The sequence below is a fragment of the Limulus polyphemus genome, unplaced genomic scaffold (assembly GCF_000517525.1).
Source record: "Limulus polyphemus unplaced genomic scaffold, Limulus_polyphemus-2.1.2 Scaffold382, whole genome shotgun sequence".
Taxonomy (NCBI): Eukaryota; Metazoa; Arthropoda; class Merostomata; order Xiphosura; family Limulidae; genus Limulus; species Limulus polyphemus.
The window spans coordinates 398,107-416,612 of NW_013665992.1; the positions used below are offsets into that span (position 1 = coordinate 398,107).

The 18,506-nt window shown below is 35.5% G+C and overlaps 1 protein-coding gene across 2 annotated transcripts in view; it reads right to left on the bottom strand.

The window, feature by feature from the left end:
* The window catches only part of LOC106457859 (protein O-linked-mannose beta-1,2-N-acetylglucosaminyltransferase 1-like), a 37,769-nt gene extending 24,043 nt beyond the window's left edge, over window positions 1–13,726 (bottom strand). The window contains exons 1-6 of one of the 2 annotated variants that reach the window (XM_022383906.1): window positions 13,369–13,726; window positions 10,387–10,817; window positions 4,821–4,914; window positions 4,520–4,653; window positions 3,630–3,695; window positions 2,426–2,539 (exon numbers count right to left, since the gene is read on the bottom strand). In XM_022383906.1, the coding sequence (XP_022239614.1) occupies window positions 2,426–2,539; window positions 3,630–3,695; window positions 4,520–4,653; window positions 4,821–4,914; window positions 10,387–10,515 (537 nt within the window). In that variant the 5' untranslated portion in view covers window positions 10,516–10,817; window positions 13,369–13,726. Of the gene's footprint in view, window positions 1–2,425; window positions 2,540–3,629; window positions 3,696–4,519; window positions 4,654–4,820; window positions 4,915–8,328; window positions 8,487–10,386; window positions 10,818–13,368 lie in introns of those variants that run through there. The other variant, XM_022383907.1, reaches the window with a different exon arrangement.
* Window positions 13,727–18,506: the final 4,780 nt, after the last annotated feature.

The following is an 18,506-nucleotide window of genomic DNA, read 5'->3' on the forward strand; positions in this document are numbered from 1 at the left end:
GAGCCTGTGATGATGTCAAATGGACTATGCTCTTCTTATAGAGGTCAGTCAAATATTCTGTAAGTGTATGTCCTTTATTTACAGTTGTATTCCTTGCTTTAACATTGACTGGCTCTACCTCCTGGCCCACACCCAACAACGCCCCTTCCTTAAGTGTCTGCTCACATTTGGAGAAATTAGCCACTGTTATAGGTACTACTTGATGACCTGGCTCATGTGACCTTCCAATCTTCACGTCTGCTGGCCTTAATGGGTCTTCCACTGCTTCCACAAGCATTGGGCTTCCTTGGGGATGCTCTTTTATCCTACCCTAAATTATCTTCTCTGACATAGGGGGTATTGTAGTTGATTTAAGTGCTGTGACATGCAGATCAACGGATGTAGCAACACTTACTGGAGTCTAGCCTTTGTTGTTTCCAATCGTCATCTTATCAAAATCAATTACAAACTTCCTTGGTAGTAGATAGTCCAATCCCAATATGCATTTGTCTTCAATGTCAGCCAAGTATTTCCAGTGGTTGTCCTTTCAAGCTCGTTGCCAAATATACTGCTTTCTGCTCCTCTGTCCATCCATTAATTACTGCCAGTAGCTCAAATTTTGCTCTATACGCTTCCCACGGTGCTTTCCCATCGTATTCCTGTGGATTCCTTCTTACTGAATCACTCCTATTACTGACATTCATATCTGGGATGTGACTTCTAGTGGGACTGAATATGTCTGCATTAGGGTTTAACTACAGGGTCTGTAATGGGCTTGCCATTGTCTGGGGCTGGTTAAGTCAATGGTTAATGTATCCTCCTTGTGTAAAAGACAATAAATCGTCCTTTAACGTACTTCATTCGCTTTTAAATTTACTAATGTTTTCCATTTGTACTTCTTGCCATTGTTGTTGATTTTACTGTAGTTGCTGCTGACTTTCCTGCAACTGTTAAATACTTTCTTCCTGTTTCCTTTCTTGTTCTAGTTGCCACTGCTGTAGTCTCTCTTCTTGTTTATTTTCTTTCTCCTCCAACAACTGCTGTAATTTCTCTTTTTGTTTATTTTCTTTCTCTTCCAACAACTGCTGTAGTCTCTCTTCTTTATTTTGCTGTTCGAGCTGCCATTGTTGTAGGTTTTCTTGCCACTGCTGTAATCTTTCTTCTTGTTTCTTTTCTCGTTCTTCTTGTTTCTTTTGTTTTTCCTCTAACAACTGCTGTAATCTCTCTTGTTTATTTTGCTTTTCGAGCTGCCATTGTTGTAGGTTTTCTTGCCACTGCTGTAATCTTTCTTCTTGTTTCTTTTCTCGTTCTTCTTGTTTCTTTTCTTTTTCCTCCAACAACTGTTGTAATTTCACTTCTCGTTCTTCTTGTTTCTTTTGCTGTTCTTGTATTGCTGCCATCAAGTCTGCTAAACTGTAGTTTGATTTGCCGCTTCTTGTTTCCATTATTATTTTTTGCCCCACTCTCTGACACCAATTTAGTTAGTTAATTTTCCGTAAATTCGTTCCGACGAAACTGTAGCGACACAAGTCCTTTCTTAAATAAAACTGGTTTATTCTTTCTGAATATAACTTTGCGATATACTTAATTTCAACAGTCGCGCTATAACAAACGTCTCACGTGCTCGACTTCAACAATACTCAGTTCAATTACATACTCTCTGACTGCAGTTCAATTACTCATTATTCCGTCACGTTGTGACCGTCTCATATATACCAGCTACCCCCAATCTAGTAGTCTCCCGACAATTCACGACGGAACAAGATATTTCTAGAAGGAGGTGGCGTGAAATTAGTCACGTGACCTCGCTGACGCAACAGTAATATCCAAGTACGGTGAATACTATACGAAGTGTAATTGAGATGAATTTTTCTTTCACTGAAAACCGGTACTTGGCTGATGAAAAGTGAAGTGAAATGTCTGAAGTTTCGTCACAGGAAGTGAGACATAAACTAAATCATTAAAAATCGACTAACAGGATATTTGTAGTTTATGGACTTCTTTGTAAAATTTCTTAACATAAGTATGCCATTTTAAAACGGACAGCTCTTTGTTTTCATACACATTGACGAAAACTTACACTTAACTGAAAAACTCGTGTTTGAAACTGTAAACAGTCCTCACAAGGTAAGATCATTTAAAAATATTTTATTTTTAAATACAAGCTTCACCTTATCGACTTATGGGACTTGTCTGCTATCCTTTTTAACTGTAAAAAAACGCCAACCGCAGTTATAATAACAGCATCAATGACTACAACGAATGTAACTAAAACTTTTCTTCCTAAAATAAATTTGTTTTCCCTTAACTAAGACACAACGACACAGCGTCCTAAGAATGGTAACTACACAAAGTCTTACCTTACTGGTAAGGTTAAAAAACTATCGATGACCACGTTACGAAACGGTCATGGTGTCATAAGAACAATTACATGGTAACATCTTACCTTGATTGTAAATATAAAGACCCTTCCATCAGAAACCATGTTAAGAAAAAGTGCCATTGCTTCGTCTTCGTGAGGTGAGTAAGTATCAAATACACGTTGTGCCATCACACTACCCTAAATAAAAAATATATAACCATGTTTCATCAACTGGGATATCCAACGTGCAATAATGTGAATGTACGAGACTCGCCATTGATGAAGGAGGGGGGGGGGATCTAATTAGTTTATATTTGTTTATATACCTGATTAAAAACAATAATTGTTAGAAGAGAGGGTTTATGGGCCCATTCCTGAATACTTAATAATCAGACTGTTTAATAAAATCTCTTAAATTTCAAAACTTATTTTGATGGTTTTAGGTGGCACTCAATATTTTTTACCCATAGACATTAGCGTCAACTTCTTTTGTTGATATTTGGTGTATTGAGTGACTGGTTCTGCAAGTCATGTTAATTGATTCTTTATTATCTTTTACCTGAGTTTTGTGCATTCTTTGCACAGCGTCAGGGTGTTCAACAGCAGTCGCAACAAGAAATTTTGAGAATGCTCAAACACTCACGTAGCTGGCACATATGTCAATATATTTCATCAGTCTTGAAGTAATTCTTTAATCACCACATTTTTTGTAAAAACTACGCAGAAAAACGAAATGTTATCGTGAACAAAAGTACGTGTGCGCCCTGAAAGTGATTTAAATTGCACTCTCGAGCCTTTTCACTGTATTTTCGGTCAAGAAGTAGAAAATACAGTACAGATATTCCGACACAAATTTTCATCTCTTTCGACTGTACAAAGGACAAAAGATATGTGGTACTAATAAACGTTTATTTTTTCTTTATGTTTTAATGCCAAGTAGGTAATATATGTGTTAAAACACCAAAAGAATATTTATTAACATTTATTCACCACTAAAGAAAAACTTTTTTTTAAACACTGACTCTATAACGTTAGTAATATTAAATAAAGAATAAAAAACTTTCTAACATGAATATTGAGCATTCAACATAAACAACACAGCTGGCCTAAGAACAATCATGTAATAATTTTGTTGCTAAGCGACGATGTTTATTGTTGAGCATTACCAAAAAAAAAAAAAAGAGCGTAAAAACGTTCTCGACAGAGTGACAAAGGGAATAAGCTTTTCATAGTTAGTGATATTCTAAGTTTATTTCGAAAGATTTACTCAAGAACAAGCAGAACTTACAGTTGCTTGGTTAAGCACCAGGACATGGATACCCCTTCCTTTACTCTCCTCTGGGTCCTCTAAAATCTAAATAAAAATATAAACGTGTTCTATATTAGGAACAAAATATTCATTTCTCATTGGAGTGTAATAAACCATAAGTCTCTCTAATACAGCAACTTATGACTTCTGTAACGGCAAAAAACTGTATCTGTTTTCTACACACAGAGACGGTACGTTTTGATTATTTGTAAAATACTTTTAACTGTAACTCTAGAAGCTGTATTTGTTGTTGTTTAATTAACAAAAGTGGTAATTTTTGGACTAACTGATAATTCATACGAAAACTGTACCTTTAGGAACCTAAAGCATACTTCATCTATAACACTGAAAAACTGTAGTTACTTATTCTTTGTGTTAAAAACTAAGTTTGTTTGTTTGTAGTTAAGCACAAAGCTACACAATGGGCTATCTGTGCTCTGCCCACCACGGGTATCGAAACCCAGATTCTAGCGTTGTAAGTCCACAGACATACCGCTGTACCACTGGGGGGCGAGGGGGCATGGGCTAAAAACTAAGTACCACAGATGTTTTTTTCCACATTACTTTTAATTTGTTCATTTCGAATTCAAAATCAGATACGTGTAAATAATGGAATTTTAGAAATGTTTAGTCTGCAACAAGTCGCTGAATAAGAGGCCTTTTGTTCAATACCAAAATTTGTCAGATGGACTGGACGACGAGAAACAAAAGTTTCTCAGAACATTATACACACATATATATATGTGTGTGTATAATATTTTTATTTTGGTGTTTAAACTAACTTTTGAAGGTAATCATTGTTGCCCTATACAAGGATACTATAACTTGAGTTACTGGAACTTTTTCTATAACAAAAGAACTGAACCTACTGTTGTCCCATCAACAGAAACGGTGACTTTTGATTGACTGGAACATACTTCAATTATGACACTCTTTGGAAGACTTTCTTGAAGATGGAAGTTATTGCGTCTTCCTTCTATGCTGTGTGTGCCTTCGTTATAATCTGCCGGGTGAAAATTAGAAATGCATTAAAACTCCCAGTAGCAGGTTCATAATATGAAACATACACTGTATCTACGTATTTCTCTACTATTTAACATGATCGATTGTGTGATAGTTTTTGGAAAACTCCAGCAATTTTATTTTTGATTTGATACATAGAGGTCGTACCTGTATCAGATGTCTTCTGTAGTTTCTGGCTTGTGTCAAGAATAAAGAAAATGTTGATCCCAACTGTAATGGTCAGTACCATCAGTAACAAAAACTGAAAGGAAAATTATACACATAAATTCTACTTTTGTATTGTTGTGATCATTCTGCATAATTTTGTTTATTATTGTACACTGTCGACTTTGCAAATAACATACCAATTTAAGCCAAAAACTTGAACGCATAACTAGTTATCTGGAAGAGTCACCATCTCCTCAGGATATTTTGCTTTCATTTTATTTTTTGAAATCTGCTCTTCCAACCTTACTACTGTATAAATAAATAGCACACAATAAGACTATGAGAATAAGCCTAACAAAAATGACTAAACTGAAAATCATACTGGAGGTTGATTCTTCTAACATTCTGTTAATTAATTCTTATGGATTTTGTAACAGACATGTAAAACATTTCTCTTTGTCCTGCTCGGATGACATTTCGTTCAATGCCAGAATTCATCACTTGGGCTAGACCTATTGTAACTAAAGATAAATCTTAAATGACTAATGTGGCGAAGCAATGAGGATTTTTGTGTTTGTTTGTTTTGAAGGTAAGCATAAAGCTACACAATGGACTATCTGTGCTCTGCCCACCATGGGTATCGAAACCCGGTTTCTAGCGTTTTAAGTCCTCCAGACTTACTGCTGTGCCACGAAGGGCAGGATTTTTGTGTTTGTTTGTTTTGAAGGTAAGCATAAAGCTACACAATGGGCTATCTGTGCTCTGCCCACCACGGGTATCGAAACCCGGTTTCTAGCGTTTTAAGTCCTCCAGACAAACTGCTGTGCCACTGGGGGCAGGATTTTTTGTGTCTACAAATGATTACAATCATGTTTTACAGTAGTAGCTGTGATGGGTTGTCTGAGTATGATGGTGGGTAAAACAAAATACGCGGCCTAGCTAACTAATGAATGAATATTTGCTGTAAAATTCTAATCAATGCTGTAAGCGTAGTTACCAGTCTAACCACCAATTTTGATTTCATTCCTCTAAGTCGCATGCTGAATCCTTTTTTTTTTACTGCACCCTTTTTCACACCTAAGGTATTTTCAATTAGATATCATAACTTTTTGTCAAGACACAACAACAAACCACAGCAAATAAGAAAGTAACACTCGATAGTAATCAACATTTGCTTTAGGATTGCAATGCTATTATTCGGAACAGACCTATTCTTTACAGAACCAACCAGACTCTATAAAATATACGGTGTTAGCTTTCCTCTCTAAAACAGTATTAATAACTGTTATAGTAGTGCCATGGAATCTAGATTAATAGATTCTTGTAATTACCCGCATGCACTCGGTACAGCCATATCAAGCATCTTTATGTATGGTAATTGTTTAAGTTAATATCATGTGACGCAAAATTCTCTTTAATGAGGGGAATTTCATAAAATTTAGCAAATTTGTGCTTAAAAGTTTGGAATGAATAAAACCGTTCTCCCGTATGATTCTTTTGAAAACTTGAGCTAAAAACTGATTATCTAGTTTACTTGGCCTAACCAATACTTATGTATCTGCATGTCCTTTCATCCTATAGTTTTGCTGCTCTTAATCAGCAGTATTCAATCCGAATGATTTTTGTAGCTTATATTTACACCAAATTTGACAACTAATTGAAGGCTGTAAAGTTCTATCAGTGTATTAATTTTTTAAAACATCCATAAAAGTTAAATGTGTTTCTATCAAATAAAGTTTGCGTACTTTCGGTGAGAAGAAAAAAAGGAAAAAAAATTCAATCAAAAATTGGGGATTTTATATCTCGTGTATTTCTTAATGGATTGTATTGAAATTTGGTATGTGAAATAAGGTTCCAGTAGAGCACATCCACTGAAGATGTGTTAGTTTGGTTCACCACAGTTAGAACTACAGAAGGTAGAAAATAGCTAAACTACTAGTCTTGTTAATAACAGTGTGTCCTGCAGGTTGTTTTGGCTGCACAACACACTACTGTGTGTCTTGATACTACTAGCGAGTTTTCAGTATGTAATTGAGCTGTTTTTATTTTTGTGTGAAAGATTCTTTGTTGGAGTATAACTAAGTATAAAATAACGACATAATATATAAATATATATATATCTATTTACATTATTTTCAGATTGATTGTAAAGCACAGTAATAACCCGTTTAGCACTCAGGGTGGGTTCCTGAGAACAAAGCTCTAAACGAATAATCTCTAAACAGGGTCATTTGAGCATTACATATATGAAGATCTATAACTGAAGGCATTGTTTCTCACCTGTGAATGATGTATACATGCTTTATTTAGGCACAGATAAATTTAAGAAGAATTACTCGCTATAATATCGTCATCGCTTAGAAAAAAGCAATTTTTTTATTAGCCTTCAATCTTGTTTGGTTACACAGCCATCAAATAGAAAATCAGTCCCCTCCTGCCACGCTCACCTATTACATCCTCTCTTTCAGGATTTGTCAATACATGTAGTTCTCTCTTACATTTACAACTGTATCAGTTATACCCAATATCCAGGCAAGGTTTTCATCTATCAAATGGCAAATTATATATCGTTGTTTTCTGTACAGAGATTTGTGGCACGCTTCCTAAGAAAATGTTTTTTCCCCGCCATTGGAAAGATTTATTCTGTAGATGGATAACATTTTAGCCGTTCATAATGCGTTGCTAGAAACACCAGAAAAATTGTGATAATTATGGGACATTGTCCGTTTTTGCATCTTATTATTCTATGTTCTTTGTTGCATTATTTTATTAAATAAAAAGTAGTTAGTGCACTACTACCATTAGTATGAAAAAGTAGTGTTTAGAGAGTTATGGATTTTTTATATATTTTTGTTTCTTTCGTGGAGACAAGGAGACAAGAGCTCCATAACGAATCAGCTTAAAGCGGGGTGTATTTTAGTTGGGCCTTAGCCTATATTTCGAAAACACAGTAGATTAATCCGAATTAAACTGCCCCTCACTGTCAACCAGTTTGCGTTCATGACGTATGAATACACAAAAGAAAATTCCCTTAATTATTATATCTGGGTGTGTTAATAACAATTTTAATTCCACAAACGAAACAAAAAGCTGTTTTAAACATCACTTTATTTTTAGGATAAAGCAGATAACTACAAGTTAACATTTTTTCCTAAACTGAAAATGTATTTCCAATAATACTTATCTCTGCTGACACTTTAGCAATTCCTCGACATTGGATTTGCCTATCTAAGCAGTGATCTCACATACTCCAGTCTTTTATACCCCACTTAAATGCCTTTGGCATTAACTAATTTGCAAATCTCTCCACCTCAATGCGCCCTCTATTCTGGTACTGTATATAAGCATTTCACTCAAACAATGTAATCTATCTTTGAGACTTACACCATCCCAGTAACTAACATCAGCTCTTAGTGGAGAGGAAAGGCAGAAGAGTGTCAATGGAGGTAAGTATTATTGGAAATACATTTTCAGTTTAGTTAAATGTTAACTTCCAAAACATATTTACCTTCGCTGACACTTTAGCTAGAATCCCAAATTGAGAAAGTGGATGGGCCGGTGCACAGAACAGGGGTGTACCAAGATAAGAGTGGTACCCAAGTGGGGGAACTGCACTACATCCAGAACAGGTATGCTCTTCACCTTTTTCTTTTTAGAACTTCATTCCTGTATCAGGGGTGGAATAGTGCATGAGTAATCATTATATGTCAGCCCCAATCAGATAGTCGAAGTTCCACAAATCAGGGTTGGAATTAAGGGATATTAGTCCCTATATCCCATGTTGGTGGCTAGAGCAATTGCAATGCGATGTTATATATATGGATTGGATTAGAGGTGATGTGGGCTTGATATGAAGAATAGGTTGGATGAGCAAAGTTTGATAAGTTTACTAGACAGATTAACGAATAGACTAAAAGAAACTAATACTACTACTATTAATATTAAACGGCTGATCTCGGACATATTGTCCTTCAGGGCCGCGGGGATCTATAAATTCAGTGCCAAGCATTTGATGTGGGGAGAAACAGGAGTACCTGACCTCGAACCCTAGTAAATTTCTGACAAACATCTGAATAATCGGAGACTCCACAAAGCACTAATCAACCCTCAGCACCAGCCTTTACTTTATCCCAACTTATTTCTTCTCCCTAACTGGGTACTGGTAACGAATTGGCTCCTTACCAGTGAAGGTGGGTTTTCTCGAGTAACAACCCACAGTACAATCTTACCAACTACAATAGACCAAGAAACTCAGACTACACCTACATCGGAAACAGTACTACAAGACAAGTCCATTCAAACAACTGTAACAAGAAGGAAAAAAGGGACCCAGACCCAGCAACCTGTCCGAACTCACACCCTTCCCACTCCTCAGCCCAGTTCCACATTCTGCCCCCCCCCACATTAAACTCATCAGTACTCTGGTTATTGACATCTCTGCTGACCACGACATACCCAGTGATCCCTTCCTCACTTTCCACCCATTTACCAGCATCACCGAAGACTCCACACCATCAAAACCCGGGGTGCTGGTAGGCAGCGGGTGTTGTTCAGAGGTTGTGAAGCATGGGCTTGGGAGGGGGTATATTTGTTAGGGCGAGGCTTCCAATATGGTTTTTCTGCTTTAAAATGGTGGAATTCAAGAGAGTAGCCGTAGGTGAGGATGAAGTATGCTATCGGTTGAGAAGTCGTGACAACTTTTTACAAATTGTGAGGGTAGTCTGGTTTTTCTAGACGTGATACGGTAAACTGCGTTGAGTTAGTGGAAATATTGAGGGCTTGATGAATTATCTGTGGAGAAAGACTGGGGGACGTTTCTGAGAAAAACAGCATGGAGACTAGCGTTACTTTTGGAGGTTGGCAGGTGACGGGTGGATTTGACAGCCATGATCTGCAAAAGTAGTATAGGTCTTCAGGTGACTTGTGTTGGAGATTGATGGATGCATTCGGGTATTATTGGGCTTGAGGCTTATATCTGCGGATAAAATTGGCAGTGTCCGTGGAGAAAAGTTTAGAGGTAATTTGTCGTCGAATAAGGATCAGGTGGCTTTCTAGTATGAAGCATGACGTTAAGTGTCTGCTGGCAGCTAGCCGAATCATGAATGAATGAATAAGTGATTACGTTATATGGGTGAGATGCTTATATACAGTGCTAGGATAGAGGGCGCATTGATGTTGGTGGAGAGATTGCAAATTAGATATTGCTAAGGGCATTTAAGTGGGGGTACAAAAGACTGGAGCATGCTTAGATAGGCAAAGCCAACGTCTAGAAATAGCTACAATGTCAGCGGAGGAAAGAATATATATTGGAATTATTACGTTATGTACTCTCTTTTATCTTGTATACTTATTTTACTTGAACATTCGATCTGGAGTTGATGAAAAATTGATAATGTAAACCATCAGCATACAAAACATAAATAACTCAGCTGATTAAAAGCTTACCATAACATGTTCTTATTTTTAACTTTCAATTTATACAAAAATTTACAATATAAACAGTGCAAAACCTCCAATGAATTACTTTTTAAATTAACCAATCTTTTACTTTATATTACACGTATACCTGACACAATCGGGGTAGAGCACGTTGCCTTGTAAACTTGCGCAGACTGTTGACTTGAACCGTCGCAGCAGACAGCCGCCGTTTAGGGATAAAAAGTTGATCATTAGCGTTGGAATTCGGTATCTTCATGGCTGCATTTATAAGTCGTGTGATTTACTTAATAATCCTTTCAAAGAAGGTCGTGGAAGTGAATAAAAGTTTTTCTTCTCATTTTTATCTTTTGGCCTTAGTAGTTTGTATAAATGACCTGAAATTCAATGACTGTGTATGGGGTTTCTGGTAGCCTGTTTATTTTACTTAAGAAATCCTGGTAACATAGGTAGTTTTTGTGGTAATCTCTAGTAATGTGGATAGTTTGTGAATAGAAACTAGAGTATGATGAGTCATCGTGTTTACAGTCGGGAGATCTTATTTTCTTCTCCCGTGTGTAGCTGCAAGCAAGAAGAAAAATTAGTATGATTAATGTTGTATTTCTAACAGTTTGTAATTATTTTTTTTAAATACTCGCTACAAACAATAACAGAAGATTTGTCACAAGGTACATATAATTTTGTTAATAATAATAAAAATCTTATTCTTTTTTTTGTCATTAACTTTTATAATAATAGTTTCAGTACAACTAAACAAACATGTAAATCAAACTGAAATGTTTAAATTGTTGGATAAAAATATGAATAGCCAAGTGCACAAAGGCCAACGGAAAAGCAATGTAATTTAAATACTAATACTAGTGATAGAAGTTGAAGAAAGAACCAAGACATTTACATTTGACGGTAGCTAAATACGGAAATAAAATTAAATCAGTGTTTCTTCGATTTAAAATCACCGTGTAGAAACATAAATCATTATATCATATATTCCTAGAAAACGTCTCTCATAAGAAATGATAAATAGAAAGTCGTTAAAACCATGCCCTTATAATTATGGAAAAGTTCTACTCTGATGTATATTAATTAAAGACAAAGTATTTTACAAAAACAACCAAATTTCCAATGGTAAGAATTCACAATTTTCTGATAGTTACACGTCATATGTAAACTACTCCTTTTACAAACTCACTAGTTCAGTTTTAAACAGTAAGCAATTCCTTTTCACTTATGCAGTATCATTTTTAAACGTTATATTATGTGTTAATTTTACAAATCAACAACTGTAAAACTGTTAAAAGTTTATTTTACTACCAAAGTTCTTTCCAGAATTTACACACACACATATATATAAATATATTATTATATCTTTAAAAACACTAGATTATTTTCTGGTTTAAAAAAAAATCAGCCTGAATCAACATAGTTTTACAAAGAGTTGAACGTTTAAAAATAAAACTTAACACCACGACCAGAGATATCATATATAATGTAATAAGTAAACCACATACAAATAAAGAAACAAGACCGTCTCCCGGTGAGACAGCGGTAAGTCTTGGGATTTACAATGCTAAAATCAGGAGTTCGATTCCCCACGGTGGACACAGCAGATAGCCCGATGTGGCTTTGCTCTAAGAAAACACACACAGAAACAAGACATAGGTGGGCAGAAAAAGAAAGTAAATAAAAGGACATAAATTTGGTTTATTTGTTTGCTTTTCACTTAAAGCTACTCGATGATTATCTACGCTAGCTGTCCCTAATTTATCAGTGATAGACTAGAGGGAAGACAGCTAGTCAACACCGCCAACTCTTGGGCTACTCGTTTACCACGAATTATAATATCCCCACGGCTGTAAAGGGGGAACATGTTCGTTGACGGGGATTCGAACCCGCGACCTATAGATTACAAGTCGAGTGCCCTAATCACCAGGCCTAGGCACGTAAATAAATGAACAATTATACTGAAATACAGATATATATATAAAGCGTATTTTAAAACCAAAACACATGAAGCTGTATGGTTTTTCTATAATATAAACCCGGGGCGACGTTCTTACTAACCAAACTATTGTTCTGATTGGTCTGCATATATATGATTTGGTGTCTTAGTCGATTAGGTTTTTAATTCTTCAAAAAATACATATTTTGTTGCATGAGCTAAAAGCTAAGCCTTACTCGGCATACTTTGTTAGACTTGGTCACATGACAGTTTGTGGATGTGTCCATTGTGATGTCATGTTTCTCCTAAACAAGCAAGTCTGCTGCGGGAAACAAAAGCACAACGTTTTTCTGATGGCCAATATCAGAAAAGGAGAGCAGCAAAAGATGCAGGTTTGGAATATCAAAATAGTACTCTTCTGAAGTTTTTGCAACGTGAGACATCAAAATAAAGTGAAAATATTATCAGTAGACGAGAGAGAAAACAACGTCTGCTAAAACTAGAGAACAAAATGAGTGCTGTAGCTAACTGCTATGTTTTTGTTTTGTTTTTTCGAAATAGAAGAACCCACATTTTGTCACGATAAAAGCAATTATAAAGAGGGAAACAAGACAGAAAACGACTTAAACGAAAATACACAGGTATGTTATTTAGGTTATTCAAAAGTACAACAGTTACTGGATACTCATAAAACAGTCATATCGAGGAAGAAGTATATTACAGATGATTTTTGAGACCTAAGGCAGTGGTTTCCAAAGTGCCAAAGAAAGAACAATACACCTAAAAATAAAAATATCTGAATATTATTGTTTAAAAATAATGTTTGTTTGTTTGTTTTGGAATTTCGCGCAAAGCTACACGAGGGCTATCTGCGCTAGCCGTCCCTAATTTAGCAGTGTAAGACTAGAAGAAAGGCAAGCTAGTCATCACCACCCACCGCCAACTCTTGGGCTACTCTTTTACCAACGAAAATATCTTATAATAAACAAAAACACAAAATATAAGGATACAACTAGACCGTGTTACACTACGGTAATTATCCTCCTACTAGTAAACCATGACTCCTGTCTGCACCTGTTATGGACGCATTACGAAAAAACTACGTTTCTAACTTAAAATTGTGAATAAAACTGCACCATATATTTAGGATAATATCTTAGACCATTGACTTACTGGCATAATGGCACTTGTTATACAGACAAGGCTGGACAACCCGAAATGGCTAGTTTGTCGAATGTATAATTTAGCTCTATCTGTTCCTCTCACCGGCTTCGTATTGTTTGTGTCTCTACTGTCTTTATACAACACTAGAAGCTGTATGGGAAAAACCACTTCATATCGGTGATTAGGCCTACAAAACTAAAAACCTTTCTTTACTCAATTTTACTTTCATCGTGTTTTAAAACCAAAATGGTGTTACTCTCGGTACCAAATCAGCTCCTCCATATTTGAAGAATACCCGAAACACGTAACTAATAAAGGTTCGAGCTATTTCGGTACGTTTCTAACGTTGCACGTTTCTCCCAGTGGAGTATTGGGAATCGTCTATTATAATAAAAGAGGTAGGCAAGGTTGTTGATATTTTAGACAAACATGAGTCAGTTGCTTCAGTTTTTAGAGGGCGCTCGATCTTTAGTTTCATGTTATTTAACTATTTACTAATATTTCATTTAACCTTAATATAATGAAAGATAATCAAACCAATAAAAAATATCTGATAAATATATATATATATATATATATATATATACATAAATTTTTGAGACTAATAACGTGGGTGGTAATAGTAACAAAATATACATATATATATACAGTCTTACAAAACTTTTGACTGATATACTTCTACGGTCATGTTAATAAAGTGAAATGTAACTATTTACTTTGTTACTACCTGACGATCAATTTACAAAACTGGTATTTTTAAACAAAAATATTATCTTTACAAGTATACCTAATAATATGAATAGTAGCAGAATAATATCAGTTAGATAATACGAGTACAAATTGTACACACAATTCATAAAATAAAACTTTTCTTTGTTTCCCTTTAAAATCCTCAAACACGTTAAAATTACGTGAGTAGTTTCAATATTAACTAGTTTAATGATGAATTATTTAATTGTTAAAAACATTTCTATGTTAAACTATAACTAGGCATATAAGAAACAACAATACTGGCGCTCGTTAGAAACAACACAAAAGCCCGTAAGCGGGAGTACAGGCCTTAATTTGTTTGTTTCAGTGTAAAGCTACAAAATGAGCTATCTGCGCTCTGTACATCGTATGTAATTGAACCCCCAATTTTTATGTTGTAAGTCCTTAAACATATTGCTGACCCACCGAGGAGGGAGACACTATTCTTAATAATAAACACAAATAATTTTTATCTGCTTATTATATTATTCGTTTATTTTTTTTCAATTTATTTTATGTAGATAATGCCACTCGATCTATCAGCATTAATGTTAACTTTAAGATATCCTAATAAATGCTTGCTGCAAAATTTGAAAGAAAAACAACAACAAAGAAACAGACACACATGTATAGAAAATATACCACTTTCTATTTAAAAAAAAATAGCCCCCCCAGTGGCACAGCGGTATGTCTGCAGACTTACAACGCTAGAAACCGGGTTTCGATACCGTGGTGAGCAGAGCACAGATAACCCTTGTGTAGCTTTTGCATAATTAAAAACAAACAAACAAACAATTCTACAAAAATATTTTAAAAAGTTAATGACTGGAAATGACCAACGTTAATGAGTTACGAAGCATGTGAAGTATATTTCTGATGAAAATACCCTCCGGTATTCTCAATCAAGAATTGATCGTTTTCGATACAATTTTTGTCGTGACAAAAAACAACAACAACAAAAAACACGTAAGGAACAATTCCATTACGGAAGTAAGAAGCATAATGTGACTCATTAAGGTCACATTTTAATTTGTATCTCTGACGTATTTTATAAACTTTTCTCAAGTAGGTCCACATGTTACCCACGATGTACATACAGTATTCTAAACACATACCTTCCGTACCTGAAATACAGGTGATATAGTTATAACCTATACAGGACACACAATAAAGCAGTGATCTAACAATGTGCGACTTAAGTGTGATCCAGCCTTACATCTTTGCTAGTTTCACATTAAGATCAATGTGCTTGAGGGTTTGTTTTACTCAGGATGTCACCGAAAGAAAGTAAAAAAATTAACGTAATCGAGATTTGAATGATCGTTTTCTCTTAGAATTACGTTTCATTTTGTTCACACAGAATCAAAGTGTAAAATATCCCTTGTGCCCATTGGGTGTACATATGATTTAGAGATCCATCACAGCTTGAGCCTTATGTTCGGGATGAAGAACTAATCCTGCTGAGATATCTTGGTGAATTTAATGTTCAGATGGAACTTATTCATCAAATAAAAAATATACTGAACATTTCTTCATCTGAGTCCAGATACAAAAATTAAACACACAGTAGGTTTTACAAAGATTTTCGTAAAGTACGTTTGGTTCTAGCGAGAGTGTTAAAATTATGGTAAGAACACATGCAAGACGACATCTTACGGGAACTCGCACTTATTGGCGACAAACGTAATTTTCAAATAGGAAAAAACTCTCAGATAATACAAAGTCCAATAAACGTTCTACGCTTCCTAAACTTAAATCGAAATATTCATGTATTCTCAACTACCCCATAACTTCCTTTACTTCAGTGCATTTACAGAGCTGTGCATCACGTGGACATCAAATAGATTCAAATGACTTTTAGGGGGGGGGATTTTCATGTAAACAGTAGAAGAAGTGTGAAAAGAGGGGTTCATGCAAACACTTGAAGAAGTGTGACTTATTTTTAGATAAGATGTCACATAAAACATCAGCTGTATAAGCTTTTTTTTTTCCAAAATCCAAGAAATGGCTTCTCAAGGGACACCACAGTAGTGTTCCCCCTTGCGAGTTTTAACATTTCTCACAGTACATCTAGACTGATGACTGTTCAAAGCTGTTCTTAATGTTTTCTCGACTTTATTAGTGGGAAAGTGTAGCCAGGTTTTCTTAGTTTGGGTTTCACACTATTTTGTAAGATATTAGTTCATTTGGTGCATGGATCTGAAGCATGAACTACAGCCTCTGTATTTCTGTAATTTTTATTGAAGGGTTTATAACTATTATTGCCATTTTTAACTTTATTCTTTTAATATATTATGGAAATTCTTATTATTAATTCCTGAGTAGAACATATGTACTATATCTTTTACGTTTACCAAGTTTTCATATGATTTCTTCATCAGATGATCATTGAAATTTCATTCTATCTATGAAGGGTTACTTTGATTTATCTATGCAATTATTAACTACCTTCTACTCATGAACTTAGGCGTGAGTTATGCTGTTTTTGCGAAGAGTATTAACTTTAATGGTGCATGAAGCATTATTAAACTTAACATTCGTATTTTTAGAAATTATTTTAACTGACTCCATTTGATGTCGCTAAAAAGCTTTCGACTATTTTTTCCAACTTAATCATGAACGAGTGTTGAAGAAACAGGTGGTCAAATCGGAATTTTCAATCATTCTTTATTAGGTAGATTTTCGCTGATTTCAGACTGACCATCCTTCACGAAGTTACTGGTCGCACAACAGAAGTGACACTTGTCGGTTCAGCATTCAAGTTAGGCAGTGAAGTCTCTCTAACAGGCGCACAATGCAGTTATTGACATTGTTCGAAACGTTTATAAATGTGTCATTTAGACGTTCAAATACACGGATGTTAAATATTCAATACGTAATTCAAGATGAAGGTGGCATGCACATTCACTAGGCCCAAATCTCCGAAAGTCCATTTGAGTCCTGTTATTACTTCAAACAAGAAGGAATCCTCAACAGCCGCGGCATTTGAAATTCTTTTATGTAGGATTAGAATAAATTAATCTATAAGACCTTTTTTGCTTTTTATTAGCTATATTTTTGTGCGCCAGCAATACCAAGCGTGGGCCGCGCGTATACCCGATTCAATTTTATTACTCACCAGGATCTCTACCAGCCTATCCTCAAATTGAAATTATTTTAGGCAGGATTAGAATAAATTAATCTATGAGACCTTAGATGTGGTCGAGTATATTAATCGATAGAATTTGACCGTCCTGAGTCCTAAACTTGTAATTAGATCTCAAATCGGTCAAAAAATGAAGGAGCTATCAGCTAAAAGTTTGTACTTGGGGAAAAAAAGTAAGAGTCGTTCTATGAGTCGGTAAGTCGCTGCTAAAAAATGTAGAATCGAATAATTGAGATTAATCATGAATTACATTATGGGGATCGTCCGTTTGTTCTTCTTTATTAATAGTTAACATTGTTCCGCCAGCCTACAGCAAAATGGCTATGAGTATTGTAATAAAACCTGAGCAATATTACTAACGCATCGTTACGCATTCTGTAGGGTAGTTTTGAAGTTTATTTGACTACCCAGCAAATAACAGTGGCTGTATAACCGTTCACATCCAATCCTTTTAATGTAGTCTGTGCTTTATATGGAGAGTCATAATCTAATATACATGCATACATATACAGCTGGCTCGACTCGCAATCTGCGGGTCGCGGGTTCGAATCCCCGTCACACCAAACACGCTCGCCCTTTCAGCCGTGGGGGCGTTATAATGTGACGGTCAATCCCACTATTCGTTGGTAAAAGAGTAGCCCAAGAGTTGGCGGTGGGTGGTGATGACTAGCTTGCCTTTCTTCTAGTTTTACACTGCTAAATTAGGGACGGCTAGCGCAGATAGCCCTCGTGTAGCTATGCTCGAAATCCAAAAACAAAACAAAACAAACAAAGCTGCGGGCAGGCCGTGGATGTAATTTAATGTTTACATGGCAGGCATGACACATGTATCATACGGTTATTAATTTATTGTTCCAACTGTACTGATGTCGCACATCATTTGTTTATGTATAGGGTTCTTGCCCTTTCGGACACGACGCTGCTGACAGGATCAAAGTTTTGCATGATTGATTTTTGCCATGTTACACAAACGTCTACGTTGTCTCTCACAACAGAAATCTCTAATCGGAAGTTTAAGGGATATTTCAGATACTTTTACAATCTAATATGAATGGGTTTTCATCCCTATGTATGTTGCTTGGAATAGTAGGTGATGTGTACAGCACTGAATTTTGGTATGCCACACTTTTAACGTTTCTTCTGACTTTCAATGCCCTTCAACCACGTCCAGTCTGTTTATTTCTCACGTAAGTAAAACTCAGTCAATGTTTGAGATTCAAATTATTCTCAAATTTCCTGTTGTTATTAGGTA